The sequence below is a fragment of the Anopheles stephensi genome, chromosome 3 (genome assembly GCF_013141755.1).
Source record: "Anopheles stephensi strain Indian chromosome 3, UCI_ANSTEP_V1.0, whole genome shotgun sequence".
NCBI classification, from domain to species: Eukaryota; Metazoa; Arthropoda; class Insecta; order Diptera; family Culicidae; genus Anopheles; species Anopheles stephensi.
The window spans coordinates 36,010,920-36,028,387 of NC_050203.1; the positions used below are offsets into that span (position 1 = coordinate 36,010,920).

Sequence of the window (17,468 nt, forward strand, 5' to 3'; positions counted from 1 at the left end):
ACTACTGCCTGAAGAAACTTCTCCACTCTAAATACCTGTCGCGACGGACGAAGCTGGGACTGTACAGAACATTTATAGTCCCAGTACTCACATACGCCTCTGAGACATGGACTCTGTCCAAAACTGACGAAGCCCTCTTAGCCGCGTTCGAGAGGAAGATGCTCAGAAGGATTTTTGGCCCCGTATGTGTGGAAGGACAATGGAGGAGCCGCTACAACGACGAGCTCTACGAGCTGTATGATGATCTCACTATCGTACAGCGCATTAGACTCGCCAGGCTCCGGTGGGCTGGTCACGTCATGAGAATGACACCGGACGACCCAGCCCGTAAAGTCCTTTTAGGCCGTCCACAAGGACAGAGGAGGCGTGGTAGGCCCAAATTGAGATGGAGTGATGGCGTTGATGCGTCCGCCAGAACGGCCGGGATAACGGATTGGCAGACGACGGCGCTGAACCGTGAGCGGTATCGAGGATTGTTGCAGCAGGCCAAGACCGCAAAGCGGTTGTAGCGCCTGATAAGTAAGTAAGTAAGTAAGTTTCCTCAGGCTGTAGTATGACCGGTTGGCAGCCAGCACCCTTGCCCTTTACTCAACATCAATGTTGTTGTCGGTGCTGACTTTTGACCCCAGAAAGGTGAAGTTTTGGACGACTTCGAAGGTGCGGTCACCTATCTGTACATCACCCCTGCGTAGATCAGTGTTTGTTAGCAGGGCCGCTGGTGGTGCCACCATCATTTTGGTTTTCGCATCGTTAATCTCCAACCCGAGGTTCTGTGCCGCACGCTCGATCCTTTGATAAGCTTCTGCTACATAGGAGAACCTCAAACAAATGATGTCTATGTCATCAGCGTATGCCGGGATCTGGCTTGACTTATAGAGGATGGTCCCCGAAGCATCCATCTCAGCGAGTCGCGGATGGCTCTCTTTCTCTTTTAACCCGTCCTTAAATTACATATGTGTGATATTATCTATTATCTTACACAGCTTATACGGGGCAAGAAAAAAAACCCGAACCCGATCTGCTTAATTTTTTACAATGCATTTGCTTTTGTTTATTATTTTCTTGAAAAAAAGAACGTCTTCTATATGCACCATATTTCCATTGGTATAAGGTTCCACAGGTTGATGTAGAGTTTACAATTTGAGTTCTGTTTTGTTTGTTTTTTTGTTTTTGTTTTCTCTGACTAATTGCAAAATCCTATTTACTGTTTTCTAGTTTTAAATAGCTTTTTTAGGTCAACAAATCTCACCACCACACGATGGATTATATTATCGTTATTACGGGGAGAGAGGATTGTTAGGTAGTAGTAGTAGTAGTAGTTGTAGTAGTAGTAGTTGTTGTTGAAGTAGTTTAGTGAATTGATTTTGGTTGTATTCTTTGTTTGTATTTTCCGATTGCCCTTTTTACTCATCTATTTTTTGTGATTTTTTATTCTTGTATAGGTTTTCTTCTTTCTCTTTCTCTTTTTTCCTGCAAAGGCCATTTTGGTATATGGAGGGACGATGATGGATGTTTGAACTTTTCTTGTGTGTGTGTGTGTGAGAGTAGAATTTTGTGGACGGGCATTTTGTTGCTATCTTTCAAGGGGGTTTGTGGTGTAAATTAAATCAAAACTGAAGAACCGCTGAATGTTAATGTTTGAATACGAAAAGTGGACTTCCCTATCGCTTTCTGTATACAAAAAAATAAATAATCCCTTCCCAATTTATAGTGTAGTGTGTGTGTGTGAGTCCGTTAACTAGCACGTAAGTTCGTTTGCTCACTCTTCTCGAGTTCAATAATCTTTGGTGTGTCCTTTGAGAAAAAAATTAAACAAAAAACAAACTAGAGATGCGCCATCATAGAGTCTTGGTGGAGTTCTTATTAGGATTCTATTGTTGGTGTGAGTGTGTCTGTCAGCAAATCATCACAATTGTTGGATGTAACCCAAGGGGGCGGACTCCCCCTTTTTCTGCCACTCTCCTTCACTTTATCGCTCTGTCTCTCCCTACTATAGACGAGGTATGCTATCGATTTTTGGGCTTCATTTAATTAGTGAGATCGTTTACCTGGATTGGGGGGGGGGGGGGGTGGTCTCGTGAACATAAACCAACCCCCACCCCCAGTTTACTAAAACGGGGGACATTTGTCGATGTTTTTTTCCTCTCTCGCTCTCATTTGCATCATTTGCTAATGTGCACCGGCAACGAACGGTCTGTGGCGCCAGGGCAAAAAAGAGAAGCTTGGCTTCTTTGCCCACAACAGCACACACACACAGCCCGAAGTGGCAAATTGAAAGACGCTTAACGAAAGGGAAAGTAGTGCAAGGGGGGTCAAAGGTCAAAGGGAATTCGGTACTAGAGAACTGAATAAACAAGTGTAATAAATAAATTACTTTACCTAGCACAGTTGGATAGCTCCAACAACAACTTTCCTTCTTCTGTTCTACCGTTACGACAGCTCGACTTCGACTTCAGTTCAGTGTTGTGATGTTTTCGGCTTTCAACTTCTTGCTTGGATGAACCCCACCACCCTCGCGAGAAACTAAGGGGGTTGGTTCACTCGATCTTTCGCTTGCGCTCTCTATCAAATGCCATCGATCCACACGCATCACATCGATTTCAGCAAAGGGGGGATGGATGATGAATTGGGCATGGATGTTTGATTTGGTGGCTGTTTTTCCATGATAATACCTCTGATTTTTGATTTATTTGCTTTGTGTGTGTGTGTGTTGGTGTTTTCCTTTTCTTTTTTTTCTTCGCTCCTATACATAGTTGCACCGTTTTGTTCTTCCTTTCGTTTACCCTTTTCTTTTCTGGTGTGTGTGTGTAGGGAAAGCAAAAAGAGCTTTAAGTTAAGTTAGTGTGTAATTTAATTATAGTAATAGTAATAATAATATAATAATAATAATAATAATAATTAGAATACAATACAATAATTAGAATATTTCCGTAGAGATTTGACTAGACTTGGTGATGTTCCGTATTATTGAATATTATCTTATCGCGTTTCTTTCTTGTTCACTATCTCTCTTTCTCTCTCTCTCTCCCTCATTTCGGTACTTCCATTTTGTTATTTCCTAACGCTTCCCTCTCCCTTCCTCCCTCTCTAAATCTTTGTCACACTCTGCGGATTAGTCTTTCGTTCCAGACCCCATATTGCTAGGATATCATATGGGACGCGTCAACTACAACACTACACACGCCGGACTGAACAACAAACAACGTATTGCTTAACACGTACGTACGTTGCGGGTAAGACGGCAGAAACCACACACCTTCCTTGCAAACCCCAAAACCCATCTTTTGCCGGGTTAAATTTCTAACCTCAATTCCTTCGCTCCCGAATTGTTCGCACTGTTTGCAATTATTACAGCAGCAGCAGCCTCTTCGACGGGTCAATTTTTATTTCAAAATAAATAAATTTTCACGCGACACGCAACCCAGTCGTTGTGTCTTTTCTTTTTCCACTAATTTCCGGGCTGACCCGTCGTTGTGCGCGTCGTCGTCGTCGTCCCTGCTTCCTTCCTTAGTAGCTACTACTGTCTCCGTGCTTGCTTCCTATACTACACATACCTGGCGAGTTGGGTGCGCGTAGCATCGTTTATGGTATTAATTTCGCTTACATTTGGCTTTCTGGCTATCTATCCTAAACTCGAACCGAGGCTCAAAGGCGACGCGCGGTTCAATGTTTCACTCTTCGGCGGCAGTGATGTGAATGTGAGGTGTGTGTGTGTGATTGTTTTTTTACTCCTCTTTCATCGTGACACGGACGGCTGGTTGATTGTTAGTTACTATGTGTATGGTTGCGTACTTACTTAGGGGCAGTTGCACATTCGCGCTATCGATCCGCGATCCGGATTCGCTCTTTCGTTTGGCAGTTTGTTGTATATAGGTAGTGAAAAAAAAAAGGAACTCAAATGATGATGACGGCGCGCATGGTCTAACTTCCTCCTTCATTTCTCGCTCGCTGATTGAAATGATGGATGCAACGGTGCCGAAGAAAACGATGGACGGCAACAGCAACAAGTTTGGAGTTGGGGAGGTGGTGCCGAAGGAGTCAGGGAGTTTGTCAGCAGGGAACAGCAGCACCCACGATGGGACACGCTGGATTGCGCGTCGCTCTCCCTGCACAGTCTTTGGTATACTGGTATGTTAGTTTGGATTTCGATCGGCCACTGTAGTTTGCACACTTCCCCGGAAAATCCTAACGCACGCACACGCACACACACACACTGCTACTGGTTAGAGGAAGGTGCAGTCCTTCGGTCACGCGGGGAAGGACGATGGTTGAGTGCGATGATCCTTCCCCTTTGGTGATGCGTAGTAGTTGATGATTTATCAATAAAATATAAAGTCTATGTACAATCACATTAGGTATGCACTTCCTCCAGTGTTCCATACTCTCGCAGTGTTGCAGTCGCTGAGGTGTGTTGAGTTTTCCCGACACGGAGAACGGCGGCAGCGGCGGCGGCGGTGGCGTCGTGGAGGTGTGTGTGTGTAGTATGAGCTGATTTACCCGTGTGTTTTTAGATACCACTTTCACTCTCACGTGGCGGCGAAGAGCAACAGTGGTTTCCCGTTTTGATTCCTAGCAGCTTCACACACGCACGCCGACGGTCAACTCTTTGGACGTTTTTTTTTGTTTGTAGATTACAAATCATACTTATTCACACCCAAAAAAAGCCATCATCACCAGCACTACTCACTCCCGAACGGCTTCGCGATGGGCGGTATTGTTTGCGACTGAGGGTTTATCTTTAATCCAGAACATCCGACAATCCTGGAGAGTGTGTGTCTGTCGCGGGATAATATTCTCGTTTTACGACGCGATAGAGAGAAGCACAGGTGGGAACGGTAGGCGGCGTTTTGAACGCACTCTCAGGATCTGGTCTGTACACCCAGTGCCGAAATCCGCACGTTCACGACACTGGATATTGGAAGGAACGGGATCCTTGGGTCGCTTATCTCGAGCAGGGGGGGAGGGATCCTCCGAGCGGGGGATGTCACACTCTAGAAACCGAAGTTGGTGAACAGATGCTGCTTGAACACCTCTTCACTTTCTTCCTCGAGCCTCTGCACGGTGACGGTGTTGAGCAGGTTGAACACGATGGCAAAGATCGTGCAGGCAGCGTACACCCCAAGCGCCACCCACCATAGTAGCTGCTCGTGCAGCTTTTGTTCAAAGTTTTTCAACACCAGCAGACCGATCGTGAGCCCGGCTAGGGCTCCCGTCAGATGCGCCACGTACGATACGGAGGGTGCCCCACTGGCCGGTTCCACCGAATACCGGGAATAGATGGCGAAACCTACATCACAGGACGCTAAAGAGCGAAACAGAACAGAAAGAACCGCAAAAATGTGACACATTAGTACAAAACTAAGATAGCAGCTACATGAGACAGACGAAAAACGAGATATCCAAAAAAGAGAACGGAAAATCAACTTACCAAATAGAAATATCGCTAGTAACCGTAGAATGCCATACTGCATATTGCGGTAATTGAGCATTACGTTGGCTAAGTGGGCCGCGAGCAGGGCATACACACCCCCACTCGCTCCTACGAGATATACTTCCGGGTCGAATACGCTCGTGCCTGGAGGAAAGAGAAACAAATGGAGGTAGAAGAAAATACAAATGTCAGTAAAATCGCAGCCAGAAAAGCGAATATGTTTGATGATAAAATGTTGAGGCTGCAAACGCTTCAAAAACCTACCTAACGAACCGGCCAGTACACCCGCTAGATAAACACAACCTATCCTTGCTGATCCGTGTACCATCTCCAATGGTAGCCCAACGAGGAGTTGTATGATTAGATTGAAGCCTAAATGAAACCATCTGCATTGTGTTAAAAACAAAAGGAGAAAGAAAAAATTAGTGCCTTGAGTTGCATCAACGATTTGGACTTTATAAACACAAACTACCTACCCTGCATGTAGGACCATGTAGAACAGAAATCGCCACACTTCCTGTCGTTTGTCTGGTCGGTAAATGAACATCGAATCGATCGGAACCGGACCCGCCGGATCCGCTGGACCTAGCGTTACTGAGTGATAGATGAAGAACCCGAGCTGGAAATGGAAAGGAGAAGCATGTTATGGTATGTTAGTATTTTCGCTCGGTACATCCACCAAAAAGGGCAAACAAAAAGTAGATCAAATGTTGTGTGAAAACTTGGCTTGGGCGTGTGTTGACGTACGTTTCCGTATCCGGTGGATTAAAGAAGATACCGGTCTCTTTCCCCGAATTAACCATGAATGAACCGGTGTAAGGTATGCAGAAGCTATATTTAGCATTGCATAAACTGTTGCATTTCTGTTAAACAAACACGCGAAACCAGACGGATGATCGCGATCGATTAAGAGTGTGGAGAATGGTGTGGCCGGGCAAACTGAATGAAGCTCATCCGAGTGAATGAACGTTTGATTTGGCGCTGCTTCCCCCAGATGCCTTCTCGTATTGTACATGTTAGAAGTTATTCCGAGGATATGATATATCAGTTTCTAAGTTAATGGATAAAAAGAAATTTGTTCCCCATATCGATCTCTCTAGTGCTATAGCATAGTAACAAGGAACGGATATGATCGATATGAATGATCACCAATTGATCAAGAATGCCCACACTGCTGATTGACATTGACTTTCAATAAGACGCTCCTCATTCGATTGTATATGTTTGTAGTTTAATTACCACATCCGCTTAGTAATCTCTCGGGTCAAGGAGGATCATCCATCGCCACGAATGATCTTATTAAGATGCTGAGCATTCCCTTCTTTTTTCATTGAAGATAATATTGGAATTCTTCTGTGCTTAGACTTGCTTCAAATTCAGTAGCAAAAACAGCAATTATCCGCTAATAGTATGTATTACGGAATAATTGCAATAATTCGTTCGAAATTCGACGCGTTCGAGACGGAGAACACTACGTACCACCAGGCGTTGGTGAGCATGTTGAAAGCTTCACCAAGTAGCATTATTGATCTGTGTCTGCTACTAAATCTCACACGCGGGCGCCCTGCTCTTGATCCTCCACGATGATCCATGATGATCCGTGCCACACCAGAAGCATCGACGAGAACCTCTCGACCGAGCAGGAGCAGAGTAGCGACGACAGACGGCGGAACCGATGGAAGCTACGGCGGTGCCGAAAATCCAGAACATGGCCCCCCGAAAAACAATTGAAGCAGTAACAGTACCGTACGCTTAACAACGGCCTAATGCTGTACTCACGAAACGCACACGTTCTTCCACTGCTCCATAAAACTAAGTAAAGAAGGCGCTCTGCTTTTTCGGGTTCCCAACACCCAACCCCAACTCCCGCCCGCCCTTCCACCGACAAGCGGGTGCGTGTGTGAGCGGGGTGCGATCTCGCAACGGTTGATGATGATTTCAATCCGCACGGAACTAATTGTCTGCGCGCCCCCGCATCACATAAGCCGCTTCTCCCCGGGACTTCCGAAAGCGTGGTAAAATTATTGTTCTTAATCCATCCACTGCTCTCTCTCTCCCTCTCTCTCTCTCGCTAACCGTAACTCCCATCGGGGCCACGGGAAATCACACGACCGTGTACAACACACCACCGCTAGGCAGGCAGCATGAAAAGCTTCTTTTCGCCGAATGGAATATGGACACCGAGACGGACCAGGTCCACCTGTTCAAAGTCCAGTCGTCCGCCCAGGTTCGGTTAACTTGGGGGGCTTGACTGGGAACCATTTGTTATGGTCCACCTGCTCGAGCCGTCGTCGTCGTGTCTCCACAATAACAATCAGGCCAGTGAGAAAATCTTTAAGGTTTCTTCCCGAAAAAACAGTAAAATGTCTTCGAGCTAGAGAAAAAAAGCAATTCGAAATCATTATGCTTCGCAAGACTGTTTTTGAAGCAATCCTCATTTAAGCAACTTCTACAGTTGGGCAGCAACAGGCGTGAGCGTGATTTCAGCTATGTTTGATACCTTCGCAGGTTATTTAATTAAATTGATAACTCGATCAAGAACAAACCCTATTACTGCCGGAATCATTATATGGTCTAATTAAAATTAATTAATATCTTCAGCTCCACCACGAGGATGGATATTGGATAGAGTTAGCCGGTTCCGCTCAATCCCTTTTCAAACGTAACTATGGTGAGGAACCAGCCAACACTAGCATAGACGCCACTGCTAGCTTTTTAATTAGCTTTTTTTCTACTCCCCCCAAAACAAACCTTTGCGAAGAATTTCTTGAAGGGTGGCACAGCGTCTAAATGGGGCGTCTTTTCTGTTGGTGATCATGAGCTGTAAAAATCATTAATAACATTTCAAAACACATGCTTCCCCGCTCTACAGAAGGCGTTGGTCACACGGAACGCCAGTGGTGGACGTTTTAGGAGCGTTTGTAGTCGTCCAACAAGCATACCTCCCCTTTTAATAGTTGGAGGGCCCAAAAACACACTCACAAATCTTTCAAAGCGAAAAGTGTGCCGAAGAAAATATGAGTTGTCACCAAGTTAGTAGACAAACGCAAAATCATAACAATAAATTTTCTTTTCCAGTAAAGCAATATACATTTCGTCGGGATTCTATGTAGAAAAAGAGAGGAAGAGGAAACAGCGCTGTAGGTAACACCCAACCGCACATCAATACAGGGGTGGTCTCACTTCGGTCTGCCAGTGCGCAATTGTACGTGATCGCTTTTACAATGAATTTCCGAGCTTCGGTTCGGTTCATCCCTTTTTATTGTGCGCATCCTCAATTCTTCCTCACAGGTTACATCCGGACACAGGATGTTCGTGTTCCCGCTACACAGGGGCAGATGTGTGTTCAGCAATGATGAGAGTTCAGCACCTTTTGCTGGTTCAATTTCGAAAAAAGTAAACTATCCGTACTGGTTGATTGTGTGGCGGATGTATTGGACAATAAGGATCAAACAGCAGTACGGCGTGTGGCAAAAACTCAATAACAGTTCTTGAAGGATATCTCAAAGTTTGCCGACTTTTTTAAAAGATATTTACTAAACTTTAAATGTGTCAGGAGATAAGCTATAAAAATTCTTCTCATTTCTTATAATAACAGAGTTCGCTTAGAACACCAAGGAAAAAAACATTTCTAGACATTGGAGCAACAGATGTCACCTTTCGCCGTTTGTCTGGCACCTAAGACCATAAATATATCTTCCGACCACATATAACAACCTCATTTAAGGTAATCAGATCACCTGCTTAAAGATTGAAGTGTGCGGTTCTGGATATCCTGAAGCAAACGCAAAAACAAGCCCGAGAGCACGTGCCTTACAGTGCTGGCACATAAAACCATCCTTGCCAGCACGACCACCACACGATCTCCCAACGCATAAGAACTATACCGGCTCATGATCGACAATTTGTGCCTCCTCTTCTTCTTCATGCCGTCATCACGCGGAGTTAAAACCAACTGGAGCAAAAGGGCGCTGCTGTGCTCTGTCGAGTTTGTACTGGAGGTCGCGTGCGCTTCATTACTCGGGTGCAGGCAGGTGCATCATCCTCCACCGGACTTCCCGGTGTCCAGCGAATCTGCCAAGTGGAACGAAACAATCAGCAGCAGCAGCAGGCGAATCTCGGCAGCTTTCTTGCTGTTGGCTCTGCTGGAGTTATGATTGGTATATCACGATTCAGCACTTATCCTTCTGCTTCGTACTTTGTTTCGTCGCTGGCCGTTGGATTAACGGGCGCATTGTTTGAGCATTTTACACCTTTTTCTGCTCCTTCTTGTGGAGTTTTCAACAAACAACGGGATGAAAACACCGGCTGCACATGAGACGGCATCGGACAGATAGAACAGCTGTTTTTTTTTTTTGTGGTGCAGTTGTGAGCAATAATGGTCCAAAAATGCTATTCAACCCAAGAGGAAGCTCGATCGATCGGAAGGAAGAGGCGTAAGCGGAAGCATGGAAGGAGTGCGGTACGGCCTCACAAAACGGAAGTACTTTTATTCGTCATAATCCAAAGCGCACCGAACCTTCAGACCAGACCTCAGCGGCAGCTGACAGGTGGCTTTAATGTGTCTGGCCTCCTTCCATTATGGTCATATTCAGCTAGTTCTAAGAACGAGGACAAGAGGGACAAAACAGGATCCATCCTGAACGACACCGACTTCGTCGAGATTTTATTTGAAGGAACAGGTCAGGTCTTCAGCCTGGCGTTTCATCCCTTTTCCTTCCGATTTTTATTTTCCATCCGCGTTCCGGTGTGGTGCATTACCGCTTTACAGTGCACGGTTGGAGAGAATTTGGACGTCGTGCGCACACACGATGCATTGCAATGTTGATGGGATTTCGATCATCATATGCGCCCGTGCAAGCACGATGATGAATAGAATCGGAAACGAAAGAAACGACAGCAAAGAATGACAACATCCGGTTGGCGTTCAATCAAACCCAGTGTGTGTTTGTGATGGTGAGCGGAAGGCACGAATCCACAATAACTAAATATGCTCATACCGTTTCAAGAATTCCAACAGCACATTAAAATGTACATAAAGGTTTTGATACCAAAGAATTCATACGAAATTTATTAAAACTTTTTTTTCGAAAAGGGTTTTTAACTGACAAGATTGCATCCATGAATGGAGGCGATTGTTGATAGTGTTGCGGATGGTAATTTAAAGTGTAAGATCCCTCGTCGTTTGACAGTAAATAGAGTACTGTTGTGCCCGAAACTAGAACGTGAGAAACGCAAATACCCCGACCGCCGACTGAATGGTTTTCTGGAAGACGATATACACACCACTTGGAGACGATTCAAATTTCTGAGGAGTGAGCCTAAAAGAAATTGAGATCGCTCATGAAAGCTTTAGATTAAAGATGCACGCTACTACGCCGCACACACAAAAAAGTGAACAGAAAAACAAACGATTGCATCGAGCGGTTAAGCGACGAACACCTATTTTTGCAGAGAATTGGTTTTTGTTGTTGCTCTTCCAACATTTAAAGCCCCAACGATTCAATGTCGCGCTATTGCACGACGATGCAACATAACCCTGGAATGCGGTGCAGTCCTTCTCTACGCACCCAGCCCCCCCTTCCGGCCACCCAAAAACCAAACCCCGCGCGTGTGCTGCTGAAACATTGGTACGAAAAGAAATGATACATACCTCGACGATTGTAACTAGTATCACAAATAACGGAGGCGGACAGCATGAATAATTGTCTGCATAATATTTTCGATCCCGCTCCTCGGGGAGCACTTCCATTGCAATTACGTGCACCATTCTAGGTAGAATAAGAGAAAGAGAGAGAGAGAGAGGGAGAGAAGAAAATATAAAATTAAATCAAAGGCCTTTTTGTACGAATTAGCATATGTGTCCCCACAGCGTTCGCCACGACGACAACGCATTACGATTATTCGATTCAATCCACAACGATCAACCGCCCACACAAAACCCCCGTCAGTCGCGATCGAATCGAAGGTGGTGGTGGTGGTTGTGATGTCGGCTGTGCGCACATTTAATTTCAACCACAGTACACGGTCCCGAGGAAACCCTCAACCCCGGGCTTGTTGCTGTTGCTTACCTGCGAAATAGTGGTGGATCCTCAAATATCAGATGAAAATCGTTCTCGGAACAAACCTCACGATCGCGATGATGTACTGCACACTTGAAGCTACGTGAACGCTTGCCGCTCATCTGTGGAGAAAGAAGAAGTGGGATCGCTGATTAGATTGATTGTCTGCAGGAAGAACAAACAAACAAACGAACCGGGCGGCTGCGGTGCGCAAAAAAACCGACCCAACAAACAAGACAATTCCTTCCTATTCCCACGTTACAGCGAACAACGTTGGCCAGATCATCCCGCCGTTTAGCACACCGTCGTACAGCAGAGCTTATCATTGCTCGCTTTTCTCACAACCACTTTCGTTTCACAATGCAATAATGGGTGTTCCTCCTCCTCTCGCAAGAATAGTACATGTTTTCACACAATTTTAGAGAAAGTATACATTAAGGCAATTAAAATATTAACCCCTCGGTAGCCCGCTCTTATGATCAAGAGTGTATAGAGGAACCTACCAACAAAAAGCGAGCGCAACTTCAAAGATCGGAAATTTCTCAGCTTAAATAACTGTGTCATTTTTGTTTGTTGAACGATGGTGAACGTCGGAAACGTGGTAAACACAGTGATCCACACGGGCCTAGACTGGAGGAGATCCCACCCACAGTTGCGATCGGACCCATAAGAACGAACGAATGCTCGGCGAATGAGTAGCGGACGAGTCTACCAAGACGACGGACCTCGATCATAATCGTCACCATGAAGAAGAATAGTAGTAGGGAGAGTGTACTTGGGGCGCCCGAGTATATTGACCCCCCGTCAAGAGTGTAGCCTGTAAATTCTAGACACACAACACACACCTTGCAATTTACGATGGAACAAAAATTACACAGTGCGTGTAACAAACCACCAAGCCAGAGAGCCAAACATCACATCACGAACCGTGACATCATCATCATCATCTCACCTAAATGTCAATCCCCTAACAAGTTTTTCGATTCCACTTTGTGCCGCGTGTGTCCACCAACGGGGCTAAGGACCTACACCATGGTGGGCACTCCAAAACAAAATAGCAGTGCGATTTACTAGATTATTTTAGTTTACCTCACGCTCCTCCTATAGGAGAGCATGGGCCAGTCACGTCAGTCTAGGGGGTCTGCTAGAAGAAAATAATCCGTCGCACAGCTATTGTCAGTTCGGGAGGTTCAGGTTTTTGAGTGAGCTCTGAGACGTACTTCGTGATACAAATTGGCATTTTGAACTCCACAAAGGTAGTGATGGTGATGCTTGGAGATACACAAGAGTTCCTGCGAAATCATCAAATTTTATGCTCACCAAACTTCTCCAAACCACAATTAAACACAGTCCCAGTGAGGAATCGGCTTTCGACTTGCTGAGTTTACTGCATCAACGACGACTTCATTCGAGCAAAGTACACACCACATTTGCCGAAACGTTTGCAATGAACTTCATGCTCTTCTAACGTACAATTTATTATGCTGCTACCAGGATGACGAAGTACGAACAAGAAAATTATGGCAATATTGACCACTTGTTTAAACGTTTGTTCAAGCCACATGCACTTTTCCTTAGGTTCGACGCCGCCAACTTCCAACGACGTGCAACACAAAGCTGGAGGAGATGAGATGGTAGTGAGAAGAACAAATAACTACTCTGGTTGGAGAGATCCCGGTAGCCAGCCAGAAGAAGACCGACCACACGATCATCGCGAGATAATGATTGATGGCGCATAAAGAGGACCGCGCGCGCGCGTACACACATTCCTTTACCATTTTTCCCATCGTAACGATGGGGGAAACGCACGAAAGTTAGTAGCAAGGGCAAAGGTTCTGTAAAATTTGCACGAAATTAAAGCATTTGCGTTAAGCGCTAATGTAACGTTTTCCTTTTAAAAGACTGCTTTCTAGCTAATGCGGTGCTGCAGTGAAGGTATATATTCAATTATTTAATAATCAAATAGACCTAAGGGTTTTTATGCTCCCATCCCTTGCCGGTACTCTCTTTCTCCATTTTTATATGTTAATGTCCCGACTTTCACGAGGGTTAGGAATGTGGATATCCCACATTCCGTCCATTCTTCGCTTGGCATTTCAACTTGTTCCCGGGATGTGTGCGCCCCCACCAACTCCCGCCAAATGCCGTCTTCAGATACTGTGCATGCAAAACGGTCATTAGCAACGGGCAACCGTACTCTCCACACACAACACACTACTGCGCGCGCTGCGCCACGTTCAAATAATGCTCCCCCTATTGCCGAATAGTAGTAACAAGTCGCCGCGAAACGTCTCTATATACCCGAGGATCGCTCAGAACCGCATTCGTCGTCGTGGTACCAACCACACAAAAAGCCAACGACCTCCTATTATCAAAGTGTAATAATTCAAAGCACTCAACAGGACGCCGCGAGTTGATGAAAAACTGCATTTCACGGGTCTGTGACTTGCGACTCCACCACAGCGCGAGAAGAAGAAAAAAAAGAGGGCGCAAAAAGAAAGGATCGACCGAAAAAGCCGAAATTCAGTAGGCGGCAGCATCGAGTGGGTAAGAGCAGCCGGAGCCGGCGGATCTCCCCTTTCAATACACACACACAGCTTGACAGCTGATGGGTAAAACAAGGCGCGTTTGTCCTTCGCGCGTGGACCGAACAGAATAAAAGAAACCCTTCGAGAAACAACGCACATCAGCAGCGGCGCCTTTAAAAACACGCACGCAAAGTAAGGCGGCAGCGAGAGATGGTTTTACATATACTGACTCGAAAATGCTTTCGGATATATTTACACCACCGTTGTTGCATCCTCCCCTCTCGACCTCTCCCAAAAGGGCGAGAAGATCGGCACTGGGAAAAAGCGCGAGACTTCGGCAGGACATCCACTTCTCGTCTGACGAGTGCCCGCGCGCGATCGTGCAGTTTTATACTGGTTCTGTAATGTTGAATTTAAGCATTTTTTTATGATCTTTCCGCATTGTGAGCTTCTCGCTTATTCAAAACAACCACACACACATTCGTGAAAGCCAAGTGTGTCCTTCTCGAGAAATCCAGACGACGCAAGGCATAATATTTGCATGCTTCAGTTTGGTCCAAGCGAGCGCGACACCCGCAACATCATGGTCGAGGCGCTCTAATCGTCTGCTCCTGGCTTCTTGCAGGTGGAAGAAACGATGCCTTCTGTGTATTGGAGGCACAGAAAGCCACCAAAAAACGGAATTCCTGAAATTAATTGCAAATTGGGTTATCTTCGGTACACACGCGGCGACGACGACGATGATGTCGGTCGCCAATGGTAGATTGCGTAAAATTACGCCGGGGACGTGTGAAGAAGCAAAACAGAATCGCCGAAGAAAATTCGCTGCGCAAAGGAGACGACAAGGGTCCAAAAACACGCTCCAACTCGAACTCCAAGGAGATTGAATGCTTGTAAGGCATGAAACAAGTTCTGAAGAGTTTGTGTGTCCTTGCAGTAACTAAGCTCCGGAAGCGACCAAATTTCAATTTGAAGTCATTTTCAAGGCGCAATGAATATTGAAAAACGATTTCTAATATTTTCCACAATCAACTATCAAGTAATAGCTTCAGAGTAGCAAAGCCAAATCAAATCACGTTTCATAATTGAGCAATCAGACAAATTAATTAAACCGCTGCTGCTCAGAAAAGCCAACAGAAGTCCTACACGAACAAAAAAAATATCATCTCCCCAACCGCACCATCCATAAAAGTGCCCTAAATAAATAACCAATTGAAAGATCAAATCCACACATAAGCCTACAATATTTACATGGTTCATATCACCTCGCACCTAGTGCAGCGCACGCGTGCCGCCACCGTCTGGACCTGATTAATGATGTGGGGGGCGCAAGAGGTTAGAGACTTCAGCTCTCTTCGACGAACGGGTTCCGTAAGCAGAAGCCCCCAGCATCTGTTTGCTTGACCAGTGTTGCGCTTGTTGTTGCTGTTAGTCACATTTAGCCGATCATCATCAAGTATATCGAACTCCATCGAGGGGGGAGAGGTGGTATGCAGCGACACGCGGCTCTTTTTAATAGCTGCCTGGCCCGCTTGCTTCTGTGCTGTGTGTGCCCTCTTACTCATGCCAGGAAACGGCATGACCACTGCCAACCATACGGCATCATCATATGCCCTTAACCAATGGAAGAAATAGTTTATTTTCTTTACCAGCTATTATTAACTACCTCAATCCACGGGTGCGAGATAAACAAAGCCTATAATTGGAGCTATGAAGCGTAAGCGAAGAGATTTTCCGCACATAATAATTCTCTCATCCACTCGATGCCCTTACCTACAACAGGCAGGACGGAACATTGGAGTTCAATAAGTAATACCTGGAGGATGCGCGTTGACTTGAAAATTGTAAACTGATGAACGCTTTGCAAACTCTTTTCTTTATCATTTTACCAGACAGTGGCGACGCTCAGGATGTATTTGGAATGAAATATGAATGTCCATCACAACAAACGATCCTCTAGTGAAGAATTGAGGAATGTCCCAAGTGTCGAAACACGTTGCTCTCTCTCTCTCTCTAATCGCCTCCGGAGGTGAGAAATTCTTGCAACCTACATTTGAAAGCTGCGCCTAGCGAATGTAGAACAGGAAATTCACATTAAACCTAAAATAGCGCCTTCTTATCTACATCAAACACAGTGCGCGCGCTGGCTCGTCTCTATCAAGGGATTCCTCCAGAAGAGGCAAAAATACCTACATACTTCCGGATTCGGAAATTTCGATTAGGGGCTTCTCTCTCGCCGAGCTCCGGTGGTCAAATTACGACCAATTATCGAAACTCCATGACATACTCAAGTCAAGAACCGGACGACTCTGTCTCTGTATGTGAGACCAAAGGGACCAAAGAGACACGCTCAGTAAAAAGCAGATAATTATACACAAACTTCACGAGGAGAAGAGGACAACAGCACCACCACCACCACTACTCGGACGTGTTGATAATTTGAACAGGTGCAATTCATCCAGACTCTCCCCGAAATAGCTTATTTTGTCGCTTTTCTACGTTCGATCACGTTCGGCTGTCAAACGCGTATCCTTCTTCGGCGGCGTAACTGCAACATAATTTGATATATTATAGCCACCACCACACCACACACGTGCCCGAGGACCTAACCTATCGGAGGTGCACACACGCTTCCCCGGAAAATAATGAACAATGCCAACCACCAACAAAGGTCCGACAGACAGGACAGGTGTGCATTTTACCAGTCTGTTGACCCTCGGCACGAAGTTTTGAAGCATTATTTGTAAAAATATTATGGTGTAAATAGTAGAATATTAAAAGGAGCATTCGGTGGACCCACACCACACAACTTCCCAAAAATATATTCACTTAGACGACATAATGTATTCCATGCGCCGTCCGTGCCAGACTTCGGGAAGGGGTTGAAAATTCTTGTGGACTACATCATCGAAAAGAGGGACCCGAACGACCGACCACCAACCACCCAAGTGTAACAATACACCTCCATTTAATCGCTTTTCCCAGGATTAACGTACATGGATGGTACGCACACATTAGGGATAGTTAGGGATGGTATTAAAGGTACAAAGCCACATTAATTCTTTCTCCTCTATTAGGTACATTATACTCACTATCAGCATAATTTAAAGCATCACATTTTTTCAAAAAACCGTTTTGCACCAAGAATGGGGTAAGCATATTAAAATTAGGCGTATTATTTCGAGACATCATATCGATCCGGAATAGTAAGAATGAAACCAACGCAGATGCCGACCAACGAAATAATTTCACGCCTTGCTAACCCGTGTAGACTTCCGACATTCGAGCCTCGCTAATAACCGAAACGAAAAGAAGTTAGAAGAGAGCCTCCTGGTCCCCGTTTTCCAGTCATTCTCTCCGGTGCAACGAAGAGAAGAACCGCATCGTCATCTATCTACTGTTTGGCATCAAAACGCGTCCAAAACTGTGATCTTGTGTGTTTGCGGG

At 45.4% G+C, this 17,468-nt stretch overlaps 1 protein-coding gene across 7 annotated transcripts in view; it reads right to left on the reverse strand.

Moving 5' to 3' along the window:
- Positions 1 to 1,022: 1,022 nt before the first annotated feature.
- The window catches only part of LOC118509700 (protein rhomboid), a 116,927-nt gene continuing 100,481 nt past the window's right edge, over positions 1,023 to 17,468 (reverse strand). For 5 of the 7 annotated variants that reach the window (XM_036050773.1, XM_036050777.1, XM_036050775.1 and 2 more), the window contains 6 exons: positions 11,503 to 11,615; positions 11,085 to 11,202; positions 5,908 to 6,050; positions 5,696 to 5,817; positions 5,429 to 5,575; positions 1,023 to 5,302 (listed from right to left, as the gene is read on the reverse strand). In XM_036050773.1, coding sequence (XP_035906666.1) covers positions 4,992 to 5,302; positions 5,429 to 5,575; positions 5,696 to 5,817; positions 5,908 to 6,050; positions 11,085 to 11,202; positions 11,503 to 11,615 — 954 coding nt within the window. In that variant the 3' untranslated portion in view covers positions 1,023 to 4,991. The remainder of the gene's footprint in view (positions 5,303 to 5,428; positions 5,576 to 5,695; positions 5,818 to 5,907; positions 6,051 to 11,084; positions 11,203 to 11,502; positions 11,616 to 17,468) is intronic. The other 2 variants (XM_036050772.1, XM_036050771.1) reach the window with 1 other exon arrangement.